This window comes from Haliotis asinina, chromosome 13 (assembly GCF_037392515.1).
Source record: "Haliotis asinina isolate JCU_RB_2024 chromosome 13, JCU_Hal_asi_v2, whole genome shotgun sequence".
In the NCBI taxonomy this organism is placed as follows: Eukaryota; Metazoa; Mollusca; class Gastropoda; order Lepetellida; family Haliotidae; genus Haliotis; species Haliotis asinina.
Window position 1 is genome coordinate 8377884 of NC_090292.1, and position 25160 is coordinate 8403043.

A 25160-nucleotide genomic window follows, 5' to 3' on the forward strand; every position below is an offset into this window, starting at 1 on the left:
TTTGGGGATTCTAGGAGAAAGGAATCGGGCGACCGGGACTCATGGGTTTATTCAGTCTCTTCATTGCAAGATGACTCGGACTGGACAAAAGAGATTTGAAATCTGCACCACGTCGTCAGTGTTGACGGTGGTTTTGTTTAGGTGTTTGAGACCGCTCTGTCATTGACACACGTCCCGAAACAACATTTCTGCTTCGTTTTAAGTTACATCATGCCATGGTCTTAAACCGTACCTCGTTTTCGGGGAATTACGCTAAATTAATCGTCGGTGATTCACTTTTAACTAACGCTTTTAGAGTCTTTTGGATTCTATTGTTCCCAGTTCTTATCCCCGCAACAACTTGTCCGAAGCATTTCTCCTAAACGGTTCGTGAAAGCTTAACCAAACTTTGTACACAGGTCAAACATGATCACTAGTTGTGTCTTTTTGGAGGTTAGACCCCGATATGAATTTTATTTGTTGCTTTTTACATGGAAACATGACTGAGGCAGTGACTGTGAGGATGTCATCCTGTCCGGAGCAAATCTCCTAAACGGTGCAAGCTAGCTTCATCAAACTTGGTACACACATCGAGGATGATCCGTAGTTGTACCCTTGACTTTGGCTGTGACTGTGACTGATGATGCTAGTTTCATCAAACTTCATACATGTGCCAAGCATAATCCCTAGATATACGTTTTGGGGAAGAGACCCAGATATAACTTATTTTTTTGCGGTTTCCATGGAAACGTGACTGTGACTGATATGGAGGATGCTGTCTTGTTCGGATAGGAGCTTCCAAACTTTTCATGCTAGCTTGATCAAACTTGGTATATATGTCAGTCATTAACCCTAGATGTGCATTTTAATGGACTAACCCGGATATAAAATTTAGTTTGTGCGGTTTCCAAGGAAGTATCACTTAGACGGTGACGTTGAGGATGTCGTGTTGAACGGAGAAGATCGCCCAAACCTTAAATTTATTAAACTTGGCACACATGTTTGCCATGTTCTCTATGTGTCTCCTTTGCCTTTTCGGGGTTACGCCAGTGTGTGAACTTTACTTGTGCGGGTTTCAAGACAATAAGTTTCAATTTGATTAAAATTGGTGCTTGTGCTCTTTTCCGGAGCAGAATTTTAAACCGTTTACCATTTCTTCACCAGGCTTGGCATATAGGTGGGTCTGATGGTATACTGGTGCCTTTTTAGGTATGGGTTTCTGAGTATAACATTTTTTGCGTTTCCAACAAGTTTAAACTCGATTGAAATTGGCGATAGTGAGTGAGTGAGTGACTTAAAATTTTAAAATTTTACACCGCATTGGCAATATTACAACCATATAGCGATGAAAACATGGTAATCAATTTAAGAAAATCAGTCTACAAAGGACAGTACAACTAACTAGATTATCACAGATATATACGTTCTAAAAGTAGTCATAAAATCTAAAATACTTTGACTTGAGAGGACAAACAGTATATAATAACAGGGTATAGATCGCCAACAGTGAAGGTAGATCACCATACTATATATATAGCTAGGGACCATGCGGACTACATCTGCTACCTGCATGGACCCTAGATTAACTTATATAATCCCTAAAACCGCTGGCGATTGAAGTCAGCTTTAGCCAAAATTAAAATGACAAAAGATGGTAAAATTTAATTTCCTTTGAATGTAATTTGGTGGTAGTGATTTTTTCCGGGCCAGAACTGTAAAACCTTACAATACTCTCCTTGCACTTTGCCATATGCACACCAAAACATTGACATACTGTAATCATTATTTGTGGACATAGTCATGGGGAATGTTTTGCAGTTGCAGGGGATACTGATGACTGATGGTTCCAATTCCATCACGACTTCCCAATAATATGCTTACTATACATCTTAACCATTTTAACCTTATAACAGAGGCAATATCTAATAAGACCTTCTTTCTTAAACATCAGGAGCATTCTGAAATAAGACTTCTGCAATTAAACGTAATACAAGACCATGTGTTGACCACCCATTAAGTCGTCAAGCATTGGTTCACGGAGGCCGAGTCAAACTCAGATCGTTAAGGATGACTGTTAAGAATGAGTGAGTTTAGTTTTACGTCGCTCTCATCAATATTCCGGCTATATGGCGGCGGTCTGTAAATAGTCAGGTCTGGACCAGACAATCCAGTGATCAACAACATGAACATCGATCTGCGCAATTGGGAACCGATGACATGTGTCATCCAAGTCAGTAAGCCTGCCCACCCGATCCCGTTAGTCGCCTCTTACGACAAGCAATTGTTTTCAAGCATGGGTTGCTGAAGGCCTATTCTGCCCCTGAGCTTCACGTGTAAAGGGGAATATCTTCGCAAGCATTGGTCCATGAAGACCTATTCTAGCTCAGATCGTCAAGGATGACTGTTTGTTTTTGAAACGTGTAACCCGTGAAGATCGGTTCAGAATGGTCTTCTACAACTCGTATGAGTGTCGTAGGGGACGACATGTGTAATCGGGTCGTTGGCTAGCTAGGCTGACCGATGTCATCGTATCCAAATGCACAGATCAATGCTCATGCTGTTAATCACCGGGGTGTCTGGTCGTAGATGGAGCATTAACAGGTCGGCGTCATATAACTGTAATAACTGAGTGCAGCGTTAAACACCAAACAAATCCACATAACATACTATTCTGTAGTCCTACAACCAACTGGAGACAATGTACTGTAACATCCACCAGAGAATACATTGATTGTCATGCCTATCAGATTGCCGACTGGACTACAACGGGATCTGTGTCCGGTTCACTGAAACCTGTCCCAGGGGATATGCGTACTCCTACAGTCATCGATGCGGGTACATGACATACTGCTGCTACCCACTCCACCATCAGCGGCCGCCAGATTTCTCCATAACCAAACCCCATCAAACAGGTAAATGTATTCATTGCACATCGCCCAGATGCGATTTATTAACCTGCACTCTTGTTTGTCTTCTCGTCATGATGCAAGCTACGTGCAGTGGCAAGTACGCTGGCTGCAGTGTGCGTCGTCATGGCTGCAATCATCGTGGCTGCAGCCTACAGGCCACAGAGTATTGCAATCCTGGTGGCGGAAAGAAGTTGGATGGGTAAACGCTACGTGTAGGGTTGAGGATTTAAATGACAAGTACCTGTTGGAAAGTATAGGTCATCTGAAACAAACACTGTCGTTTGTTCTTGACATGTATGCCACTTCCGCTTATTAGTGAAGTTTAAAGCGCTAGATTTAACTTTACAACCTGTTCGTCCTCCTTACCCTCCTTACTCATCACGTCCTCTATGTATTGTATATTATACCCATTTACAGCATGTTACACAACATATGGCCGTTACGCCCACGGCTGAACCGCTGAAGAACGGCGAATACTTAAGGGATGAGGGTTGAGTGGTAGGTCACGGGATGTATTTTCATCATGGTGATACCTTAAAACCTAACACAGTAATGGTGTCAAAGTGTCAACTTGGGTGTACTTTGAGAACTTTGCCTACGGGGACATAAAAGCTTTAACAAATGTTGGTGTAATGATCTGGACACGCATGTATAAACATTATTCTGTTGTAGTCGATGTTCCCTGTTTTGACCCTGAAAAGAGACCATTTGCATCAGATCATATCCTTGACCATTCTTGATCATCACCAGGGTATATGTTATTGTAAATCTCCACAAAACCCTGGGTGCATCTACGGCTCGGACCAGTGAATTTATTACCTCCCTTGGCTGGCTTTTTACCCAGTCAGGTGTCTGCGCAAGGACGCTGAGCGTGTCAATTACCTAACCATTTAAATTTTGACAACACTATCGATGCAGAGATACTCTGAAAGAGTTAGAAGGAGTTCTTGCATATATTTTTTCTAGTTTCAGGCCTGTCAGTTTGTCCGTATGATTTCCTCCAAATCTGAGTCGCACTGCGAACAAATCATCTCGGCTGCGACCGTTATCTTTGTTGACATTGCCAGTCAAGCTTGTAACGGTTGCGTAACTGATTGGCTACTGTGAGAATGCAGAACCAGCAAAGGGAGGTGATATAACTATCGGTGCATCCAGGGCACTTGGAGATTATGGAGGATGATCCTTGACAGTCGCACACTTTCGGATCACTTACTATATAAAAAACTAATATAATTATATACATATTCATCTTCGACAAAATATAGAAGACTGTGGGCCTCTCCGTCTTCTGGAACACATTCCACTGAGGGTGAAAAATAGATTAGCAGTGAAAATCATATGAATCTATCACTGAACACATTGTTTGCCTGTCTGTCATCTCTTGCAGACTGTGAAAACATTTACAAGGGCTATTGTGTTAACTACACTGAGTCGTGTCGAAGTGGTGATCATCTTTCATTCAGTCATTGTGGCTTTCTCAAACTCTGCTGCTACCCCGAGTCCTATCATCCGGACACTGGATCAGGGAGTCATAATACCGGAACAAACCAACAAACCAGCAACAACCAACCGTCACTACCAACCAACTCATCCGGGTCCACTATAGAATCACGTAAGCATGATGTTGATAATTTAATGTCGAGAATGTTAGCACCTGGGATTTATACTCTCAAAGAATCAATGAATCAACTTTATGCAAAGTAGCATAGAACCCGCCTTAGGAAATAGACCTTCGGTTTCTGAAAATGACATTCGATGCCATCTCAGGCTTCAAGATTACATCACAGTAAGATAATCTTTGGACTACAAAATGGAGTTTGTATCCAGTTGTCCTGTATTGAAGACCTGCTGTGTACAAGTGATTTTCCCTTCCCACAACACTCTATATCTCTGTCGTGCCCCATAGAAACTCTATGCCTGTATTCCTGCCACGCTCTGGTCCAACACTATGCCTACATTCACGAGGTGCCCTATACCAACACTCTGCCTCTATTCCCGTAGTGCCCAATACCAACGCTGTGCCTCTATTCACATTATGACCTATATTCTAGCCATGCTCGGTACCAACACTTTGCCTATATTCAGATGGTGCCCAATACCAACACTGCGCCTCTATTCCCGTAGTGCCCAATACCAACACTGCGCCTCTATTCCCGTAGTGCCCAATACCAACACTGTGCCTCTTTTCACATTATGACCTACATTCTCATCATGCACTATATTCACAGCATTAACTATTTTCACACCATAATCTATGTTCACTTCGTGCCATGTATTCACAGCATGTCCTATGTTAAAACCATCCTGAGAGTTGTTAGCATGTTCATCTCCCTGTGTTCACAGGCACCTGTGGCATCACGTTGGTGGGTCACAATCACAGAATAGTGGGAGGTGGTCAAGCCGAACCACACGAGTACCCCTGGCAGGTGGGTAACATTGTGTACCTGCACACACGTGCATCTTGGCAAAAAGGTACAATAAGTAACTGCACACACGTGCATTTGGGCAAAAAGGTACATTGAGTATCTGCGCAGACGTTCAGTAAAACACAACTGTGTGCATAGTGTATGCGTATGTCATCCTTTGTCCACCAGGTGTCGCTGCGGTACAAGGGTCAGCATCTGTGTGGCGGAACCCTCATTGACGACCAGTGGGTCTTGACAGCGGCACATTGCTTCCAACAGTGAGTTCACTTGAACCATTTGACCTTCTTCAAGACTTGAACATTGCCAGAAACACAATGTCATGGAACTGTAGACATCAAACATGTTGATGTGAACCCTTGTGCACCCTGTTTATGAAAGGTGGAACTGGATATAAAAGATTCTTGTCTATGAATTGATATTGTCGAACCCTATATGGGAGAATAACTCACGATGACGTATGAAAAACAAACATTTGTTACGATATGCACACATTTAGATTACAAGACACATACGTACACACATATATATATAAACACACACACACACACATTCACACACATTCACATATACACACACAAACACGCACACATACACACCCAAAAAACACAAAAACATACACAAACACTAACGCACACAAACGTTTAAAATAACAATGCCAGCGGTGTAAAATGGTTGCGGAAGTAAGTAAAGAGACAGGGCTGCAAAACTGTTAAGCTTCAGACTTTGTTCCACTGCGTCATAACCAAATAGGCGTCAAGACACTCCTTCACCATGTTTGCAGAACGTACGGCAACTACTGGACAGTCGGCATTGGCCTTCACGACATCTACAACGTCCACTACAGCCAGGTGGTCGACGCTGCCCGGGTGTTCACACACGCTGGCTACAGCTCCAGCACCAACTCCAATGACGTCGCCATCGTCAAGTTAGCCAAGAGGGTGGACATCCAACACAAAGACACAAGGACAGCTTGTTTACCTGACAGAGACGAGACTTTTGAAGGGATGGTGTGCACAGTCACAGGATGGGGCGCCGCATACTCGGGTAAACAGCGGGTGTTCTACTCTACTCCTGATAGGCACATACATTACTTCACCTAAGCCCGGGGTCTTGTTTCACATAGCTATAAGTCTGTGTTACGTAATGTTACAGTTACGGTCATCCTAGGGCTACACAAGCTTTATAGAATATGGAGAGCCGACAGTAAGAGACGCTTGGCTTCCATTATATAGTCAATTTTATATAACTCTAAGCTACCATTTTGTAATTCATAGCAATTCAGTTTGTTTATAGCACTGTAGGAAAACAGTCCTTGGAAAGGAGTCCTCGGTAAAAACGTACGGGAAAAGGTACTCTAGAAAGAAAGTCCTATTGTAAGAAAGACTTATTTTATGATGAACTTTCATGCCAAAGGTTTTAGAAAACAACCACTGGTAGCTCACACATATGGGTTATCTGTAGGACAAAGCACGACTCACAGGTTATGGTTGGGAAAGTAAGACCCGGGATGGAGAAGTAAGATCGAGAAGGGCGAAGAGGTCGAGGTCTCACTTCTCTCCACCCGATGGTCGAGGTCTCAGTTCTCTCCTCCCGATGGTCGAGGTCTCAGTTCTCTCCACCTATGGCCGAGGTCTCAGTTCTCTCCACCCGATGGTCGAGGTCTCACTTCTCTCCACTCGATGGTCGAGGGCTCACTTCTCTCCACCCTATGGTCGAGGTCTCACTTCTCTCCACTCGATGGTCGAGGGCTTACTTCTCTCCACCCGATGGTCGAGGTCTCACTTCTCTCCACCCGATGGTCGAGGGCTTACTTCTCTCCACCCGATGGTCGAGGTCTAACTTCTCTCCTCCCGATGGTCGAGGGCTTACTTCTCTCCACCCGATCGTCGACGGCTTACTTCTCTCCACCCGATGGTCGACGGCTTACTTCTCTCCACCCGATGGTCGAGGTCTGACTTCTCTCCATCCGATGGTCGACGGCTTACTTCTCTCCCTCCGATGGTCGAGGTCTGACTTCTCTCCCTCCGATGGTCGAAGGCTTACTTCTCTCCCTCCGATGGTCGAGGTCTGACTTCTCTCCCTCCGATGGTCGAGGTCTCACTTCTCTCCACCCGATGGTCGAAGGCTCACTTCTCTCCACCCGATGGTCGAGGTCTGACTTCTCTCCACCCGATGGTCGAGGTCTGACTTCTCTCCCTCCGATGGTCGAGGTCTCACTTCTCTCCACCCGATTATCGAGGTCACACTTCTCTCCACCCGATGGTCGAGGTCTGACTTCTCTCCACCCGATGGTCGAGGTCTGACTTCTCTCCCTCCGATGGTCGAGGTCTCACTTCTCTCCACCCGATGGTCGAGGTCTGACTTCTCTCCCTCCGATGGTCGAGGTCTCACTTCTCTCCACCCGATTATCGAGGTCACACTTCTCTCCACCCGATGGTCGAGGGCTTACTTCTCTCCACCCGATGGTCGAGGTCACACTTCTCTCCACCCGATGGTCGAGGGCTTACTTCTCTCCACCCGATGATCGAAGGCTTACTTCTCTCCCTCCGATGGTCGAGGTCTGACTTCTCTCCCTCCGATGGTCGAGGTCTCACTTCTCTCCACCCGATGGTCGAAGGCTTACTTCTCTCCTCCCGATGGTCGAGGTCACACTTTTCTCCACCCGATGGTCGAGGTCTGACTTCTCTCCACCCGATGGTCGAGGTCTGACGTCTCTCCACCCGATGGTCGAGGTCTGACTTCTCTCCACCCGATGGTCGAGGGCTTACTTCTCTCCCTCCGATGGTCGAGGGCTTACTTCTCTCCCTCCGATGGTCGAGGTCTGACTTCTCTCCACCCGATGGTCGAGGTCTGACTTCTCTCCACCCGATGGTCGAGGTCTGACGTCTCTCCACCCGATGGTCGAGGTCTGACGTCTCTCCACCCGATGGTCGACGTCTGACTTCTCTCCACCCGATGGTCGAGGGCTTACTTCTCTCCCTCCGATGGTCGAGGGCTTACTTCTCTCCACCCGATGGTCGAGGGCTTACTTCTCTCCCTCCGATGGTCGAGGGCTTACTTCTCTCCCTCCGATGGTCGAGGGCTTCCTTCTCTCCACCCGATGGTCGAGGGCTTATTTCTCTCCACCCGATGGTCGAGGTCTGACTTCTCTCCACCCGATGGTCGAGGGCTTTCTTCTCTCCACCCGATGGTCGACGGCTTACTTCTCTCCCTCCGATGGTCGAGGGCTTACTTCTCTCCACCCGATGGTCGAGGGCTTACTTCTCTCCCTCCGATGGTCGAGGGCTTCCTTCTCTCCCTCCGATGGTCGAGGGCTTACTTCTCTCCCTCCTATGGTCGAGGGCTTACTTCTCTCCACCCGATGGTCGAGGTCTGACTTCTCTCCACCCGATGGTCGAGGGCTGACTTCTCTCCACCCGATGGTCGAGGGCTTACTTCTCTCCCTCCGATGGTCGAGGGCTTACTTCTCTCCCTCCGATGGTCGAGGTCTGACTTCTCTCCACCCGATGGTCGAGGTCTGACTTCTCTCCACCCGATGGTCGAGGTCTGACGTCTCTCCACCCGATGGTCGAGGTCTGACGTCTCTCCACCCGATGGTCGAGGTCTGACTTCTCTCCACCCGATGGTCGAGGGCTTACTTCTCTCCACCCGATGGTCGAGGGCTTACTTCTCTCCCTCCGATGGTCGAGGGCTTACTTCTCTCCCTCCGATGGTCGAGGTCTGACTTCTCTCCACCCGATGGTCGAGGTCTGACTTCTCTCCACCCGATGGTCGAGGTCTGACGTCTATCCACCCGATGGTCGAGGTCTGACGTCTCTCCACCCGATGGTCGAGGGCTTACTTCTCTCCACCCGATGGTCGAGGGCTCACTTCTCTCCACCCGATGGTCGAGGGCTTACTTCTCTCCACCCGATGGTCGAGGGCTCACTTCTCTCCACCCGATGGTCGAGGGCTCACTTCTCTCCACCCGATGGTCGAGGGCTTACTTCTCTCCACCCGATGGTCGAGGGCTTACTTCTCTCCACCCGATGGTCGAGGGCTTACTTCTCTCCCTCCGATGGTCGAGGGCTTACTTCTCTCCACCCGATGGTCGAGGTCTCACTTCTCTCCACCCGATTATCGAGGTCACACTTCTCTCCACCCGATGGTCGAGGGCTTACTTCTCTCCCTCCGATGGTCGAGGTCTGACTTCTCTCCCTCCGATGGTCGAGGTCTCACTTCTCTCCACCCGATGGTCGAAGGCTTACTTCTCTCCTCCCGATGGTCGAGGTCACACTTTTCTCCACCCGATGGTCGAGGTCTGACTTCTCTCCACCCGATGGTCGAGGTCTGACGTCTCTCCACCCGATGGTCGAGGTCTGACTTCTCTCCACCCGATGGTCGAGGGCTTGCTTCTCTCCCTCCGATGGTCGAGGGCTTACTTCTCTCCCTCCGATGGTCGAGGTCTGACTTCTCTCCACCCGATGGTCGAGGTCTGACTTCTCTCCACCCGATGGTCGAGGTCTGACGTCTCTCCACCCGATGGTCGAGGGCTTACTTCTCTCCACCCGATGGTCGAGGGCTCACTTCTCTCCACCCGATGGTCGAGGGCTTACTTCTCTCCACCCGATGGTCGAGGGCTCACTTCTCTCCACCCGATGGTCGAGGGCTCACTTCTCTCCACCCGATGGTCGAGGGCTTACTTCTCTCCACCCGATGGTCGAGGGCTTACTTCTCTCCACCCGATGGTCGAGGGCTTACTTCTCTCCCTCCGATGGTCGAGGGCTTACTTCTCTCCACCCGATGGTCGAGGTCTCACTTCTCTCCACCCGATTATCGAGGTCACACTTCTCTCCACCCGATGGTCGAGGGCTTACTTCTCTCCACCCGATTATCGAGGTCACACTTCTCTCCACCCGATGGTCGAGGGCTTGCTTCTCTCCACCCGATGATCGAAGGCTTACTTCTCTCCCTCCGATGGTCGAGGTCTGACTTCTCTCCCTCCGATGGTCGAGGTCTCACTTCTCTCCGCCCGATGGTCGAAGGCTTAATTCTCTCCACCCGATGGTCGAGGTCTGACGTCTCTCCACCCGATGGTCGAGGTCTGACTTCTCTCCACCCGATGGTCGAGGTCTGACGTCTCTCCACCCGATGGTCGAGGTCTGACGTCTCTCCACCCGATGGTCGAGGTCTGACGTCTCTCCACCCGATGGTCGAGGTCTGACTTCTCTCCACCCGATGGTCGAGGGCTTACTTCTCTCCACCCGATGGTCGAGGGCTTACTTCTCTCCCTCCGATGGTCGAGGGCTTACTTCTCTCCCTCCGATGGTCGAGGTCTGACTTCTCTCCACCCGATGGTCGAGGTCTGACTTCTCTCCACCCGATGGTCGAGGTCTGACGTCTATCCACCCGATGGTCGAGGTCTGACGTCTCTCCACCCGATGGTCGAGGGCTTACTTCTCTCCACCCGATGGTCGAGGGCTCACTTCTCTCCACCCGATGGTCGAGGGCTTACTTCTCTCCACCCGATGGTCGAGGGCTCACTTCTCTCCACCCGATGGTCGAGGGCTCACTTCTCTCCACCCGATGGTCGAGGTCTGACTTCTCTCCACCCGATGGTCGAGGGCTTACTTCTCTCCACCCGATGGTCGAGGGCTTACTTCTCTCCCTCCGATGGTCGAGGGCTTACTTCTCTCCACCCGATGGTCGAGGTCTGACTTCTCTCCCTCCGATGGTCGAGGGCTCACTTCTCTCCACCCGATGGTCGAGGGCTTACTTCTCTCCACCCGATGGTCGAGGGCTTACTTCTCTCCCTCCGATGGTCGAGGGCTTACTTCTCTCCCTCCGATGGTCGAGGGCTTACTTCTCTCCACCCGATGGTCGAGGTCTCACTTCTCTCCACCCGATTATCGAGGTCACACTTCTCTCCACCCGATGGTCGAGGGCTTACTTCTCTCCACCCGATGGTCGAGGTCACACTTCTCTCCACCCGATGGTCGAGGGCTTACTTCTCTCCACCCGATGATCGAAGGCTTACTTCTCTCCCTCCGATGGTCGAGGTCTGACTTCTCTCCCTCCGATGGTCGAGGTCTCACTTCTCTCCACCCGATGGTCGAAGGCTTACTTCTCTCCTCCCGATGGTCGAGGTCACACTTTTCTCCACCCGATGGTCGAGGTCTGACTTCTCTCCACCCGATGGTCGAGGGCTTACTTCTCTCCCTCCGATGGTCGAGGGCTTACTTCTCTCCCTCCGATGGTCGAGGTCTGACTTCTCTCCACCCGATGGTCGAGGTCTGACTTCTCTCCACCCGATGGTCGAGGTCTGACGTCTCTCCACCCGATGGTCGAGGGCTCACTTCTCTCCACCCGATGGTCGAGGGCTTACTTCTCTCCCTCCGATGGTCGAGGGCTTACTTCTCTCCCTCCGATGGTCGAGGGCTTACTTCTCTCCCTCCGATGGTCGAGGGCTTCCTTCTCTCCACCCGATGGTCGAGGGCTTATTTCTCTCCACCCGATGGTCGAGGTCTGACTTCTCTCCACCCGATGGTCGAGGGCTTTCTTCTCTCCACCCGATGGTCGACGGCTTACTTCTCTCCCTCCGATGGTCGAGGGCTTACTTCTCTCCACCCGATGGTCGAGGGCTTACTTCTCTCCCTCCGATGGTCGAGGGCTTCCTTCTCTCCCTCCGATGGTCGAGGGCTTACTTCTCTCCCTCCTATGGTCGAGGGCTGACTTCTCTCCACCCGATGGTCGAGGTCTGACTTCTCTCCACCCGATGGTCGAGGGCTGACTTCTCTCCACCCGATGGTCGAGGGCTTACTTCTCTCCCTCCGATGGTCGAGGGCTTACTTCTCTCCCTCCGATGGTCGAGGTCTGACTTCTCTCCACCCGATGGTCGAGGTCTGACTTCTCTCCACCCGATGGTCGAGGTCTGACGTCTCTCCACCCGATGGTCGAGGTCTGACGTCTCTCCACCCGATGGTCGAGGTCTGACTTCTCTCCACCCGATGGTCGAGGGCTTACTTCTCTCCACCCGATGGTCGAGGGCTTACTTCTCTCCCTCCGATGGTCGAGGGCTTACTTCTCTCCCTCCGATGGTCGAGGTCTGACTTCTCTCCACCCGATGGTCGAGGTCTGACTTCTCTCCACCCGATGGTCGAGGTCTGACGTCTATCCACCCGATGGTCGAGGTCTGACGTCTCTCCACCCGATGGTCGAGGGCTTACTTCTCTCCACCCGATGGTTGAGGGCTCACTTCTCTCCACCCGATGGTCGAGGGCTTCCTTCTCTCCACCCGATGGTCGAGGGCTCACTTCTCTCCACCCGATGGTCGAGGGCTCACTTCTCTCCACCCGATGGTCGAGGTCTGACGTCTCTCCACCCGATGGTCGAGGTCTGACGTCTCTCCACCCGATGGTCGAGGTCTGACTTCTCTCCACCCGATGGTCGAGGGCTGACTTCTCTCCACCCGATGGTCGAGGGCTTACTTCTCTCCCTCCGATGGTCGAGGGCTTACTTCTCTCCACCCGATGGTCGAGGTCTGACTTCTCTCCACCCGATGGTCGAGGTCTGACGTCTATCCACCCGATGGTCGAGGTCTGACGTCTCTCCACCCGATGGTCGAGGGCTTACTTCTCTCCACCCGATGGTCGAGGGCTCACTTCTCTCCACCCGATGGTCGAGGGCTTACTTCTCTCCACCCGATGGTCGAGGGCTCACTTCTCTCCACCCGATGGTCGAGGGCTCACTTCTCTCCACCCGATGGTCGAGGGCTCACTTCTCTCCACCCGATGGTCGAGGGCTTACTTCTCTCCACCCGATGGTCGAGGGCTTACTTCTCTCCACCCGATGGTCGAGGTCTGACTTCTCTCCCTCCGATGGTCGAGGGCTTACTTCTCTCCACCCGATGGTCGAGGGCTTACTTCTCTCCACCCGATGGTCGAGGGCTTACTTCTCTCCACCCGATGGTCGAGGGCTTACTTCTCTCCCTCCGATGGTCGAGGGCTTACTTCTCTCCCTCCGATGGTCGAGGGCTTACTTCTCTCCACCCGATGGTCGAGGTCTCACTTCTCTCCACCCGATTATCGAGGTCACACTTCTCTCCACCCGATGGTCGAGGGCTTACTTCTCTCCACCCGATGGTCGAGGTCACACTTCTCTCCACCCGATGGTCGAGGTCTGACTTCTCTCCCTCCGATGATCGAAGGCTTACTTCTCTCCCTCCGATGGTCGAGGTCTGACTTCTCTCCCTCCGATGGTCGAGGTCTCACTTCTCTCCACCCGATGGTCGAAGGCTTACTTCTCTCCTCCCGATGGTCGAGGTCACACTTTTCTCCACCCGATGGTCGAGGTCTGACTTCTCTCCACCCGATGGTCGAGGTCTGACTTCTCTCCACCCGATGGTCGAGGGCTTACTTCTCTCCCTCCGATGGTCGAGGGCTTACTTCTCTCCCTCCGATGGTCGAGGTCTGACTTCTCTCCACCCGATGGTCGAGGTCTGACTTCTCTCCACCCGATGGTCGAGGTCTGACGTCTCTCCACCCGATGGTCGAGGTCTGACGTCTCTCCACCCGATGGTCGAGGTCTGACTTCTCTCCACCCGATGGTCGAGGGCTTACTTCTCTCCCTCCGATGGTCGAGGGCTTACTTCTCTCCCTCCGATGGTCGAGGACTTACTTCTCTCCCTCCGATGGTCGAGGACTTACTTCTCTCCACCCGATGGTCGAGGGCTTATTTCTCTCCCTCCGATGGTCGAGGGCTTCCTTCTCTCCACCCGATGGTCGAGGGCTTATTTCTCTCCCTCCGATGGTCGAGGTCTGACTTCTCTCCACCCGATGGTCGAGGGCTTACTTCTCTCCACCCGATGGTCGAGGGCTTACTTCTCTCCCTCCGATGGTCGAGGGCTTACTTCTCTCCCTCCGATGGTCGAGGGCTTACTTCTCTCCCTCCGATGGTCGAGGGCTTACTTCTCTCCCTCCGATGGTCGAGGGATTACTTCTCTCCCTCCTATGGTCGAGGGCTTACTTCTCTCCACCCGATGGTCGAGGTCTGACTTCTCTCCACCCGATGGTCGAGGGCTGACTTCTCTCCACCCGATGGTCGAGGGCTTACTTCTCTCCCTCCGATGGTCGAGGGCTTACTTCTCTCCCTCCGATGGTCGAGGTCTGACTTCTCTCCACCCGATGGTCGAGGTCTGACTTCTCTCCACCCCATGGTCGAGGTCTGACGTCTCTCCACCCGATGGTCGAGGTCTGACTTCTCTCCACCCGATGGTCGAGGGCCTACTTCTCTCCACCCGATGGTCGAGGGCTTACTTCTCTCCCTCCGATGGTCGAGGGCTTACTTCTCTCCCTCCGATGGTCGAGGTCTGACTTCTCTCCACCCGATGGTCGAGGTCTGACTTCTCTCCACCCGATGGTCGAGGTATGACGTCTATCCACCCGATGGTCGAGGGCTCACTTCTCTCCACCCGATGGTCGAGGGCTCACTTCTCTCCACCCGATGGTCGAGGGCTTACTTCTCTCCCTCCGATGGTCGAGGGCTCACTTCTCTCCACACGATGGTCGAGGGCTTACTTCTCTCAACCCGATGGTCGAGGGCTTACTTCTCTCCACCCGATGGTCGAGGGCTTACTTCTCTCCCTCCGATGGTCGAGGGCTTACTTCTCTCCACCCGATGGTCGAGGTCTGACTTCTCTCCCTCCGATAGTCGAGGGCTTACTTCTCTCCACCCGATGGTCGAGGGCTTACTTCTCTCCCTCCGATGGTCGAGGGCTTACTTCTCTCCCTCCGATGGTCGAGGGCTTACTTCTCTCCACCCGATGGTCGAGGGCTTACTTCTCTCCCTCCGATGGTCGAGGGCTTACTTCTCTCCACCCGATGGTCGAGGGCTTACTTCTCTCCACCCGATGGTCGAGGGCTTACTTCTCTCCACCCGATGGTCGAAGGCTTACTTCTCTCCCTCCGATGGTCGAGGGCTTACTTCTCTCCACCCGATGGTCGAGGGCTTACTTCTCTCCCTCCGATGGTCGAGGGCTTACTTCTCTCCACCCGATGGTCGAGGGCTTACTTCTCTCCACCCGATGGTCGAGGGCTTACTTCTCTCCACCCGATGGTCGAGGTCTGACTTCTCTCCACCCGATGGTCGAGGGCTTCCTTCTCTCCACCCGATGGTCGAGGGCTTACTTCTCTCCCTCCGATGGTCGAGGGCTTACTTCTCTCCCTCCGATGGTCGAGGTATGACTTCTCTCCACCCGATGGTCGAGGTCTGACTTCTCTCCACCCGATGGTCGAGGTCTGACGTCTCTCCACCCGATGGTCGAGGGCTTACTTCTCTCCACCCGATGGTCGAGGGCTCACTTCTCTCCACCCGATGGTCGAGGGCTTACTTCTCTCCATCCGATGGTCGAGGGCTCACTTCTCTCCACCCGATGGTCGAGGGCTTACTTCTCTCCCTCCGATGGTCGAGGGCTCACTTCTCTCCACCCGATGGTCGAGGGCTTGCTTCTCTCCACCCGATGGTCGAGGGCTTACTTCTCTCCACCCGATGGTCGAGGGCTTACTTCTCTCCCTCCGATGGTCGAGGGCTTACTTCTCTCCACCCGATGGTCGAGGTCTTACTTCTCTCCCTCCGATGGTCGAGGTCTGACTTCTCTCCACCCGATGGTCAAGGGCTTACTTCTCTCCCTCCGATGGTGGAGGGCTTACTTCTCTCCACCGGATGGTCGAGGTCTGACTTCTCTCCCTCCGATGGTCGAGGGCTTACTTCTCTCCACCCGATGGTCGAGGTCACACTTCTCTCCACCCGATGGTCGAGGGCTTACTTCTCTCCCTCCGATGGTCGAGGGCTTACTTCTCTCCACCCGATGGTCGAGGGCTTACTTCTCTCCACCCGATGGTCGAGGGCTTACTTCTCTCCACCCGATGGTCGAGGGCTTACTTCTCTCCACCCGATGGTCGAGGGCTTACTTTTCTCCACCCGATGGTCGAGGGCTCACTTCTCTCCCTCCGATGGTCGAGGGCTTCCTTCTCTCCACCCGATGGTCGAGGGCTTACTTCTCTCCCTCCGATGGTCGAGGGCTTCCTTCTCTCCACCCAATGGTCGAGGTCTGACTTCTCTCCCTCCGATGGTCGAGGGCTCACTTCTCTCCACCCGATGGTCGAGGGCTTACTTCTCTCCACCCGATGGTCGAGGGCTTACTTCTCTCCCTCCGATGGTCGAGGGCTTACTTCTCTCCACCCGATGGTCGAGGGCTTACTTCTCTCCCTCCGATGGTCGAGGGCTTACTTCTCTCCACCCGATTGTCGAGGACTTACTTCTCTCCACCCGATGGTCGAGGGCTTACTTCTCTCCACCCGATTGTCGAGGGCTTACTTCTCTCCACCCGATGGTCGAGGGCTTTCTTTTCTCCCTCAGATGGCCGAGGGCTTACTTCTCTCCACCCGATGGTCGAGGGCTTACTTCTCTCCCTCCGATGGTCGAGGGCTTACTTCTCTCCCTCCGATGGTCGAGGGCTTACTTCTCTCCACCCGATGGTCGAGGTCTGACTTCTCTCCCTCCTATGGTCGAGGGCTTACTTCTCTCCACCCGATGGTCGAGGGCTTACTTCTCTCCCTCCGATGGTCGAGGGCTTACTTCTCTCCCTCCGATGGTCGAGGGCTTACTTCTCTCCCTCCGATGGTCGAGGGCTTACTTCTCTCCACCCGATGGTCGAGGGCTTACTTCTCTCCCTCCGATGGTCGAGGGCTTACTTCTCTCCACCCGATGGTCGAGGGCTTACTTCTCTCCACCCGATGGTCGAGGGCTTACTTCTCTCCACCCGATGGTCGAGGTCTGACTTCTCTCCACCCGATGGTCGAGGGCTTCCTTCTCTCCACCCGATGGTCGAGGGCTTACTTCTCTCCCTCCGATGGTCGAGGGCTTACTTCTCTCCCTCCGATGGTCGAGGTATGACTTCTCTCCACCCGATGGTCGAGGTCTGACTTCTCTCCACCCGATGGTCGAGGTCTGACGTCTATCCACCCGATGGTCGAGGTCTGACGTCTCTCCACCCGATGGTCGAGGGCTTACTTCTCTCCACCCGATGGTCGAGGGCTCACTTCTCTCCACCCGATGGTCGAGGGCTTACTTCTCTCCATCCGATGGTCGAGGGCTCACTTCTCTCCACCCGATGGTCGAGGGCTTACTTCTCTCCCTCCGATGGTCGAGGGCTCACTTCTCTCCACCCGATGGTCGAGGGCTTGCTTCTCTCCACCCGATGGTCGAGGGCTTACTTCTCTCCACCCGATGGTCGAGGGCTTACTTCTCTCCCTCCGATGGTCGAGGGCTTACTTCTCTCCACCCGATGGTCGAGGTCTTACTTCTCTCCCTCCGATGGTCGAGGTCTGACTTCTCTCCACCCGATGGTCAAGGGCTTACTTCTCTCCCTCCGATGGTGGAGGGCTTACTTCTCTCCACCGGATGGTCGAGGTCTGACTTCTCTCCCTCCGATGGTCGAGGGCTTACTTCTCTCCACCCGATGGTCGAGGTCACACTTCTCTCCACCCGATGGTCGAGGTCTGACTTCTCTCCCTCCGATGGTCGAGGGCTTACTTCTCTCCACCCGATGGTCGAGGGCTTACTTCTCTCCACCCGATGGTCGAGGGCTTACTTCTCTCCACCCGATGGTCGAGGGCTTACTTCTCTCCACCCGATGGTCGAGGGCTTACTTTTCTCCACCCGATGGTCGAGGGCTTACTTCTCTCCCTCCGATGGTCGAGGGCTTCCTTCTCTCCACCCGATGGTCGAGGGCTTACTTCTCTCCCTCCGATGGTCGAGGGCTTCCTTCTCTCCACCCAATGGTCGAGGTCTGACTTCTCTCCCTCCGATGGTCGAGGGCTCACTTCTCTCCACCCGATGGTCGAGGGCTTACTTCTCTCCACCCGATGGTCGAGGGCTTGCTTCTCTCCACCCGAATGTCGAGGGCTTAGTTCTCTCCACCCGATGGTCGAGGGCTTCCTTCTCTCCACCCGATTGTCGAGGGCTTACTTCTCTCCACCCGATGGTCGAGGGCTCACTTCTCTCCCTCCGATGGTCGAGGGCTTACTTCTCTCCACCCGATGGTCGAGGTCTGACTTCTCTCCCTCCGATGGTCGAGGGCTTACTTCTCTCCACCCGATTGTCGAGGTCTGACTTCTCTCCCTCCGATGGTCGAGGGCTTACTTCTCTCCCTCCGATGGTCGAGGGCTTACTTCTCTCCACCCGATGGTCGAGGTCTGACTTCTCTCCCTCCGATGGTCGAGTTCTTACTTCTCTCCACCCGATGGTCGAGGGCTTACTTCTCTCCCTCCGATGGTCGAGGGCTTACTTCTCTCCACCCGATGGTCGAGGTCTGACTTCTCTCCACCCGATGGTCGAGGGCTTACTTCTCTCCACCCGATGGTCGAGGTCTGACTTCTCTCCCTCCGATGGTCGAGGGCTTACTTCTCTCCACCCGATGGTCGAGGGCTTACTTCCCTCCCTCCGATGGTCGAGGGCTTCCTTCTCTCCACCCGATGGTCGAGGGCTTACTTCTCTCCCTCCGATGGTCGAGGTCTGACGTCTCTCCACCCGATGGTCGAGGTCTCACTTCTCTACCCGATGGTCGAGGTCTCACTTCTCTCCACCCGATGGCCGAGGTCTGACTTCTCTCCACCCGATGGCCGAGGGCTCACTTCTCTCCACCCGATGGCCGAGGGCTCACTTCTCTCCACCCGATGGCCGAGGGCTCACTTCTCTCCACCCGATGGTCGAGGGCTCACTTCTCTCCACCCGATGGTCGAGGGCTCACTTCTCTCCACCCGATGGTCGAGGGCTCACTTCTCTCCACCCGATGGTCGAGGGCTCACTTCTCTCCACCCGATGGTCGAGGTCTGACTTCTCTCCACCCGGTGGTCGAGGGCTCACTTCTCTCCACCCGATGGTCGAGGTCTGACTTCTCTCCACCCGAATGCCGAGGGCTTGCTTCTCTCCACCCGATGGTCGAGGGCTCACTTCTCTCCACCCGATGGTCGAGGTCTGACTTCTCTCCACCCGAATGCCGAGGGCTTACTTCTCTCCACCCGATGGTCGAGGGCTTACTTCTCTCCACCCGATGGTCGAGGGCTTACTTCTCTCCACCCGAATGCCGAGGGCTTTCTTCTCTCCACCCGATGGTCGAGGGCTTACTTCTCTCCACCCGATGGTCGAGGGCTTACTTCTCTCCACCCGATGGTCGAGGGCTTACTTCTCTCCACCCGATGGTCGAGGTCTGACTTCTCTCCACCCGATGGTCGAGGTCTGACTTCTCTCCACCCGATGGTCGAGGTCTGACTTCTCTCCACCCGATGGTCGAGGTCTGACTTCTCTCCACCCGATGGTCGAGGTCACACTTCTCTCCACCCGATGGTCGAGGTCTGACTTCTCTCCACCCGATGGTCGAGGTCTGACTTCTCTCCACCCGATGGTCGAGGTCTGACTTCTCTCCACCCGATGGTCGAGGGCTTACTTCTCTCCACCCGATGGTCGAGGGCTTACTTCTCTCCACCCGATGGTCGAGGGCTTGCTTCTCTCCACCCGATGGTCGAGGTCTGACTTCTCTCCACCCGATGGTCGAGGTCTGACTTCTCTCCACCCGAATGCCGAGGGCTTGCTTCTCTCCACCCGATGGTCGAGGGCTCACTTCTCTCCACCCGATGGTCGAGGTCTGACTTCTCTCCACCCGAATGCCGAGGGCTTACTTCTCTCCACCCGATGGTCGAGGGCTTACTTCTCTCCACCCGATGGTCGAGGGCTTACTTCTCTCCACCCGAATGCCGAGGGCTTTCTTCTCTCCACCCGATGGTCGAGGGCTTACTTCTCTCCACCCGATGGTCGAGGGCTTACTTCTCTCCACCCGATGGTCGAGGTCTCACTTCTCTCCACCCGATGGCCGAGGTCTGACTTCTCTCCACCCGATGGCCGAGGGCTCACTTCTCTCCACCCGATGGCCGAGGGCTCACTTCTCTCCACCCGATGGCCGAGGGCTCACTTCTCTCCACCCGATGGTCGAGGGCTCACTTCTCTCCACCCGATGGTCGAGGGCTCACTTCTCTCCACCCGATGGTCGAGGGCTCACTTCTCTCCACCCGATGGTCGAGGGCTCACTTCTCTCCACCCGATGGTCGAGGTCTGACTTCTCTCCACCCGGTGGTCGAGGGCTCACTTCTCTCCACCCGATGGTCGAGGTCTGACTTCTCTCCACCCGAATGCCGAGGGCTTGCTTCTCTCCACCCGATGGTCGAGGGCTCACTTCTCTCCACCCGATGGTCGAGGTCTGACTTCTCTCCACCCGAATGCCGAGGGCTTACTTCTCTCCACCCGATGGTCGAGGGCTTACTTCTCTCCACCCGATGGTCGAGGGCTTACTTCTCTCCACCCGAATGCCGAGGGCTTTCTTCTCTCCACCCGATGGTCGAGGGCTTACTTCTCTCCACCCGATGGTCGAGGGCTTACTTCTCTCCACCCGATGGTCGAGGGCTTACTTCTCTCCACCCGATGGTCGAGGTCTGACTTCTCTCCACCCGATGGTCGAGGTCTGACTTCTCTCCACCCGATGGTCGAGGTCTGACTTCTCTCCACCCGATGGTCGAGGTCTGACTTCTCTCCACCCGATGGTCGAGGTCACACTTCTCTCCACCCGATGGTCGAGGTCTGACTTCTCTCCACCCGATGGTCGAGGTCTGACTTCTCTCCACCCGATGGTCGAGGTCTGACTTCTCTCCACCCGATGGTCGAGGGCTTACTTCTCTCCACCCGATGGTCGAGGGCTTACTTCTCTCCACCCGATGGTCGAGGGCTTGCTTCTCTCCACCCGATGGTCGAGGTCTGACTTCTCTCCACCCGATGGTCGAGGTCTGACTTCTCTCCACCCGAATGCCGAGGGCTTGCTTCTCTCCACCCGATGGTCGAGGGCTCACTTCTCTCCACCCGATGGTCGAGGTCTGACTTCTCTCCACCCGAATGCCGAGGGCTTACTTCTCTCCACCCGATGGTCGAGGGCTTACTTCTCTCCACCCGATGGTCGAGGGCTTACTTCTCTCCACCCGAATGCCGAGGGCTTTCTTCTCTCCACCCGATGGTCGAGGGCTTACTTCTCTCCACCCGATGGTCGAGGGCTTACTTCTCTCCACCCGATGGTCGAGGGCTTACTTCTCTCCACCCGATGGTCGAGGTCTGACTTCTCTCCACCCGATGGTCGAGGTCTGACTTCTCTCCACCCGATGGTCGAGGTCTGACTTCTCTCCACCCGATGGTCGAGGTCTGACTTCTCTCCACCCGATGGTCGAGGTCACACTTCTCTCCACCCGATGGTCGAGGTCTGACTTCTCTCCACCCGATGGTCGAGGTCTGACTTCTCTCCACCCGATGGTCGAGGTCTGACTTCTCTCCACCCGATGGTCGAGGGCTTACTTCTCTCCACCCGATGGTCGAGGGCTTACTTCTCTCCACCCGATGGTCGAGGGCTTGCTTCTCTCCACCCGATGGTCGAGGTCTGACTTCTCTCCACCCGATGGTCGAGGTCTGACTTCTCTCCACCCGATGGTCGAGGTCTGACTTCTCTCCACCCGATGGTCGAGGTCACACTTCTCTCCACCCGATGGTCGAGGTCTGACTTCTCTCCACCCGATGGTCGAGGTCTGACTTCTCTCCACCCGATGGTCGAGGGCTTACTTTCCCAACCATATCCAAGGAGGAGTGCATAATTATACATGTGAACAGTCAATGATGGGTAATTAGATGGTCATGTAAATAATGGTCATGTAACTGAAGCGCTAGTAAAATAAATTTAATGACAATTGTTTTAACTATAAATACATAGTTCAACCCCTGAGTTCTTGTTGGCTCCGGTGGCCGCGAGGTAGAGTGTCAGCGTCATAATCTGAATCTCGCGGATCAAATCCTTCTAGGCAACATATTTGGACATCAAAATTGAACTTTCAAACATTTTCTTTCCACAATACCTGACACATTTCAGCATTCAGTGAGTGTGCTAATATTTAACGTGACATCGCCAATATTTTAGCCATGTCGTGACAACATGTTTGACATTGAAATGGAATATATGCATATTTTGAAAACATGTCCACGAAGGACCCAAAAACCACAAGTATATCACAGTTACAACTGAAATTAGAGTGGAAAGTTAAAACTCGTAGCACTGTTTGGACAAAACAATATAAAATACGCGCCATACACCACCAACAAGTGACGGTAGATCACCGTACTAGGGACCATCGGGACTTACAGTACTTCTGCTACCTGCATGACCCTAGCTGGATTTACATCATCCCTTCAACTGGTAGCAATTTAGGAAATCTAGCCATACATTAAACATACACGTATTCCACGATTAGGAACGTGAAACGTTTTAATTTACTTTGAATGATTGAGGACTTACGTACCCGTAGAGGAGGACAATAATTTTACGATACTTGAACCCCATCGAGGATACAGCCACTAGCAATCAAGGTTACCAACTCAAACTTCCAATAATGAAATATCTATCTATTTACCAATCAGTTAGCAAATGTAATTCTTATAAAAATGCAAAAAATAAATGAAGACTAATATTGTTTTACAAAGATCCTTCATAGTTCATGAAGAAATAAAACTAGCGTAGAAAGTTAAAACTAATAGCACTATTTGAACAATGCAATATAAAAACAGTCAATAGATTGATTTCTGCACTGTAAGCATAGAATGAAGTCCGGAGTCTAGAACATGTGGCAAGCTTAGATTTCCATGGATTCAGTTTCCCTTTCATTATATTTTATAATTATTTGTTTATGAACAGTTTGTTTCAGTACATGCAGCCATCGTCGCCTACTCGGCAGTTAGGGTGCGGCCACGAGTTTGTGTATACATGACATACTATATGTTGCAGATGGAGTAGCCTATCTTTGTAATCATGACAGCACTATGTAAAGGGCACAGAAGGGTTTCATCATCCCGAACTGATCTCATTTCGGAATACGTCCGTCAAAAAATCTGAGAAAACGTGCGGTCACGTGATATGTTAATGACACTGTGTTGCGTCATCACTGCCTGGAACATGGGCGTGGCTGTATTATATTGGGGACACAGTGGAACCAGATAGCTGTATTCATTAACAAGTAGTGATTAATATGCCATGCTTTGTTCCAGAGGGTCACATCCAGCGTTACCTGCAGGAAGTGGACGTCCCCATCATCAACAACAAGTTATGCGCCTACTACATGGGCAGCCACATCCACGACTCCAACATCTGCGCCGGATACTCGCAGGGCGGGAAAGACGCGTGCCAGGTGAGTCTTGGTTCAAATGTCAGACCTTGTAGCAAGTGTCTGACCAATTATCAAGTGTCAGGCTAAGTGCTAAATGTCAGACCAAGTGCCAAATGTCAGACCAAGTGCTAAATATCAGACCAAGTGCTAAATATCAGACCAAGTGCTAAATGTCAGACCAAGTGCCAAATGTCAGACCAATGTTTGTTTCTGATCGGGTGTCAAGTATCAGACCAAGTACCAAGGGTCATATCACTGTATCCCACTTGCACAGATCTATGCTGCTGATGCTGATCACTAGATTGTGTGGTGCAGGCTCGATCATTTACAAATGGCCGTCATCCATCGGGAATGTTTAATGCGGCGTTTAACAACAAACCACGTGTCTCTGCATAACACTGGTCTTGTTTCAGGGAGATTCTGGCGGCCCACTCGTGTGCCTCAAGGGAGGTGTCTGGAAGATAGTGGGTGTAGTGTCCTGGGGGATCGGGTGTGGGGAAAGGAACGCCCCTGGGGTGTACACCCGTGTTTCCTCCTTCATTGACTGGATCGATGACATCATGAAGAGGAATGGCTAGTGATACTTGTAATAGTTGATGTGGTGTTTGTATTGGAGGAATTTAACTCTCTTATGTTCTCTTAAGTTATTTGTTGCATATCCACAGTATGAATCTCAGAGAAATTTCCAGGAGACTTTACAAAGCCGAATTCGGTGGAGAAGACTGATGAGAAGAAGATGATTTATTTGCTGTCAGTGAAAGTTGGCTCCAAAAGTTAATAAGCATCATGTCTAAAAGCGCACGTACAATCTCCAAATCAGCGTCATTAGAGACTTTCATCGGAAATCAGTTTTATCGGCAATGCTTCAAATCTGGGTATGCCATTTTCATGTTTGCCATAGATTTACAGGTTATTTGCTTACAAAATTCGCTTACAAATGACGAATACTCAATGCATATCATTGATTATTCTCTGTAGGTAAACCACAAAGGGGCACTCACGTTTAGTTGTTTAATTGCACACAGTTTAATTACTCGAATATAGATTGGCCAAAGTGTCGGAACAAAAAGGACGCGAAATACAAAATTCGCTTTGTACTAACAAATAGTGGAGGCGTGATTTGTTTAGAGTAGCGTCAACTGATGTGACTAAACTTAAATCAGCCTTTGAAGTATTTATTAAAAATGCATTTTAGACGTGGAAGAATTGAAAACAAGACATGACAGAACGTTCACGTCACGGCAAGCTGCTCTCTGGAACACGCTTTTTCCATGACACGCTCAAGGGGGTCGACCCTTAGGACACTGAACAATCCCCTAATACAAGCACTTGTTCAAGTTCAGTATCTCTCTTTCACCTCTTTATTGCAGTATTACGCAATTGCTTGATTTTGTATTACTCACTGACGTCTCTAACCCTGTATTACTGATTGAGTTAATGCTGCATTCCTCGCTCACTTCCCTAACGCTGCATTACTCAGTTACTATAAACGGTATTACTTCACTCATCACACAACATTACTCACGACTTAAATGCTGCATTATTCACCTGTCCAGGAAGACGGCATT

At 52.3% G+C, this 25160-nt stretch overlaps 2 protein-coding genes across 2 annotated transcripts in view; both read left to right on the top strand.

Moving 5' to 3' along the window:
- Positions 1-25160, top strand: part of LOC137259203 (superkiller complex protein 8-like) — a 440560-nt gene that overhangs the window by 276864 nt on the left and 138536 nt on the right. The gene's annotated exons all lie outside the window — the stretch shown is intronic.
- Positions 3012-24170, top strand: LOC137260410 (chymotrypsin A-like). Its single transcript, XM_067798072.1, has 7 exons — positions 3012-3087; positions 4276-4500; positions 5232-5314; positions 5483-5571; positions 6096-6358; positions 23474-23613; positions 24006-24170. Exons 1-7 carry the CDS (start codon positions 3012-3014, stop codon positions 24168-24170), a joined length of 1041 nt encoding a protein of 346 aa, XP_067654173.1.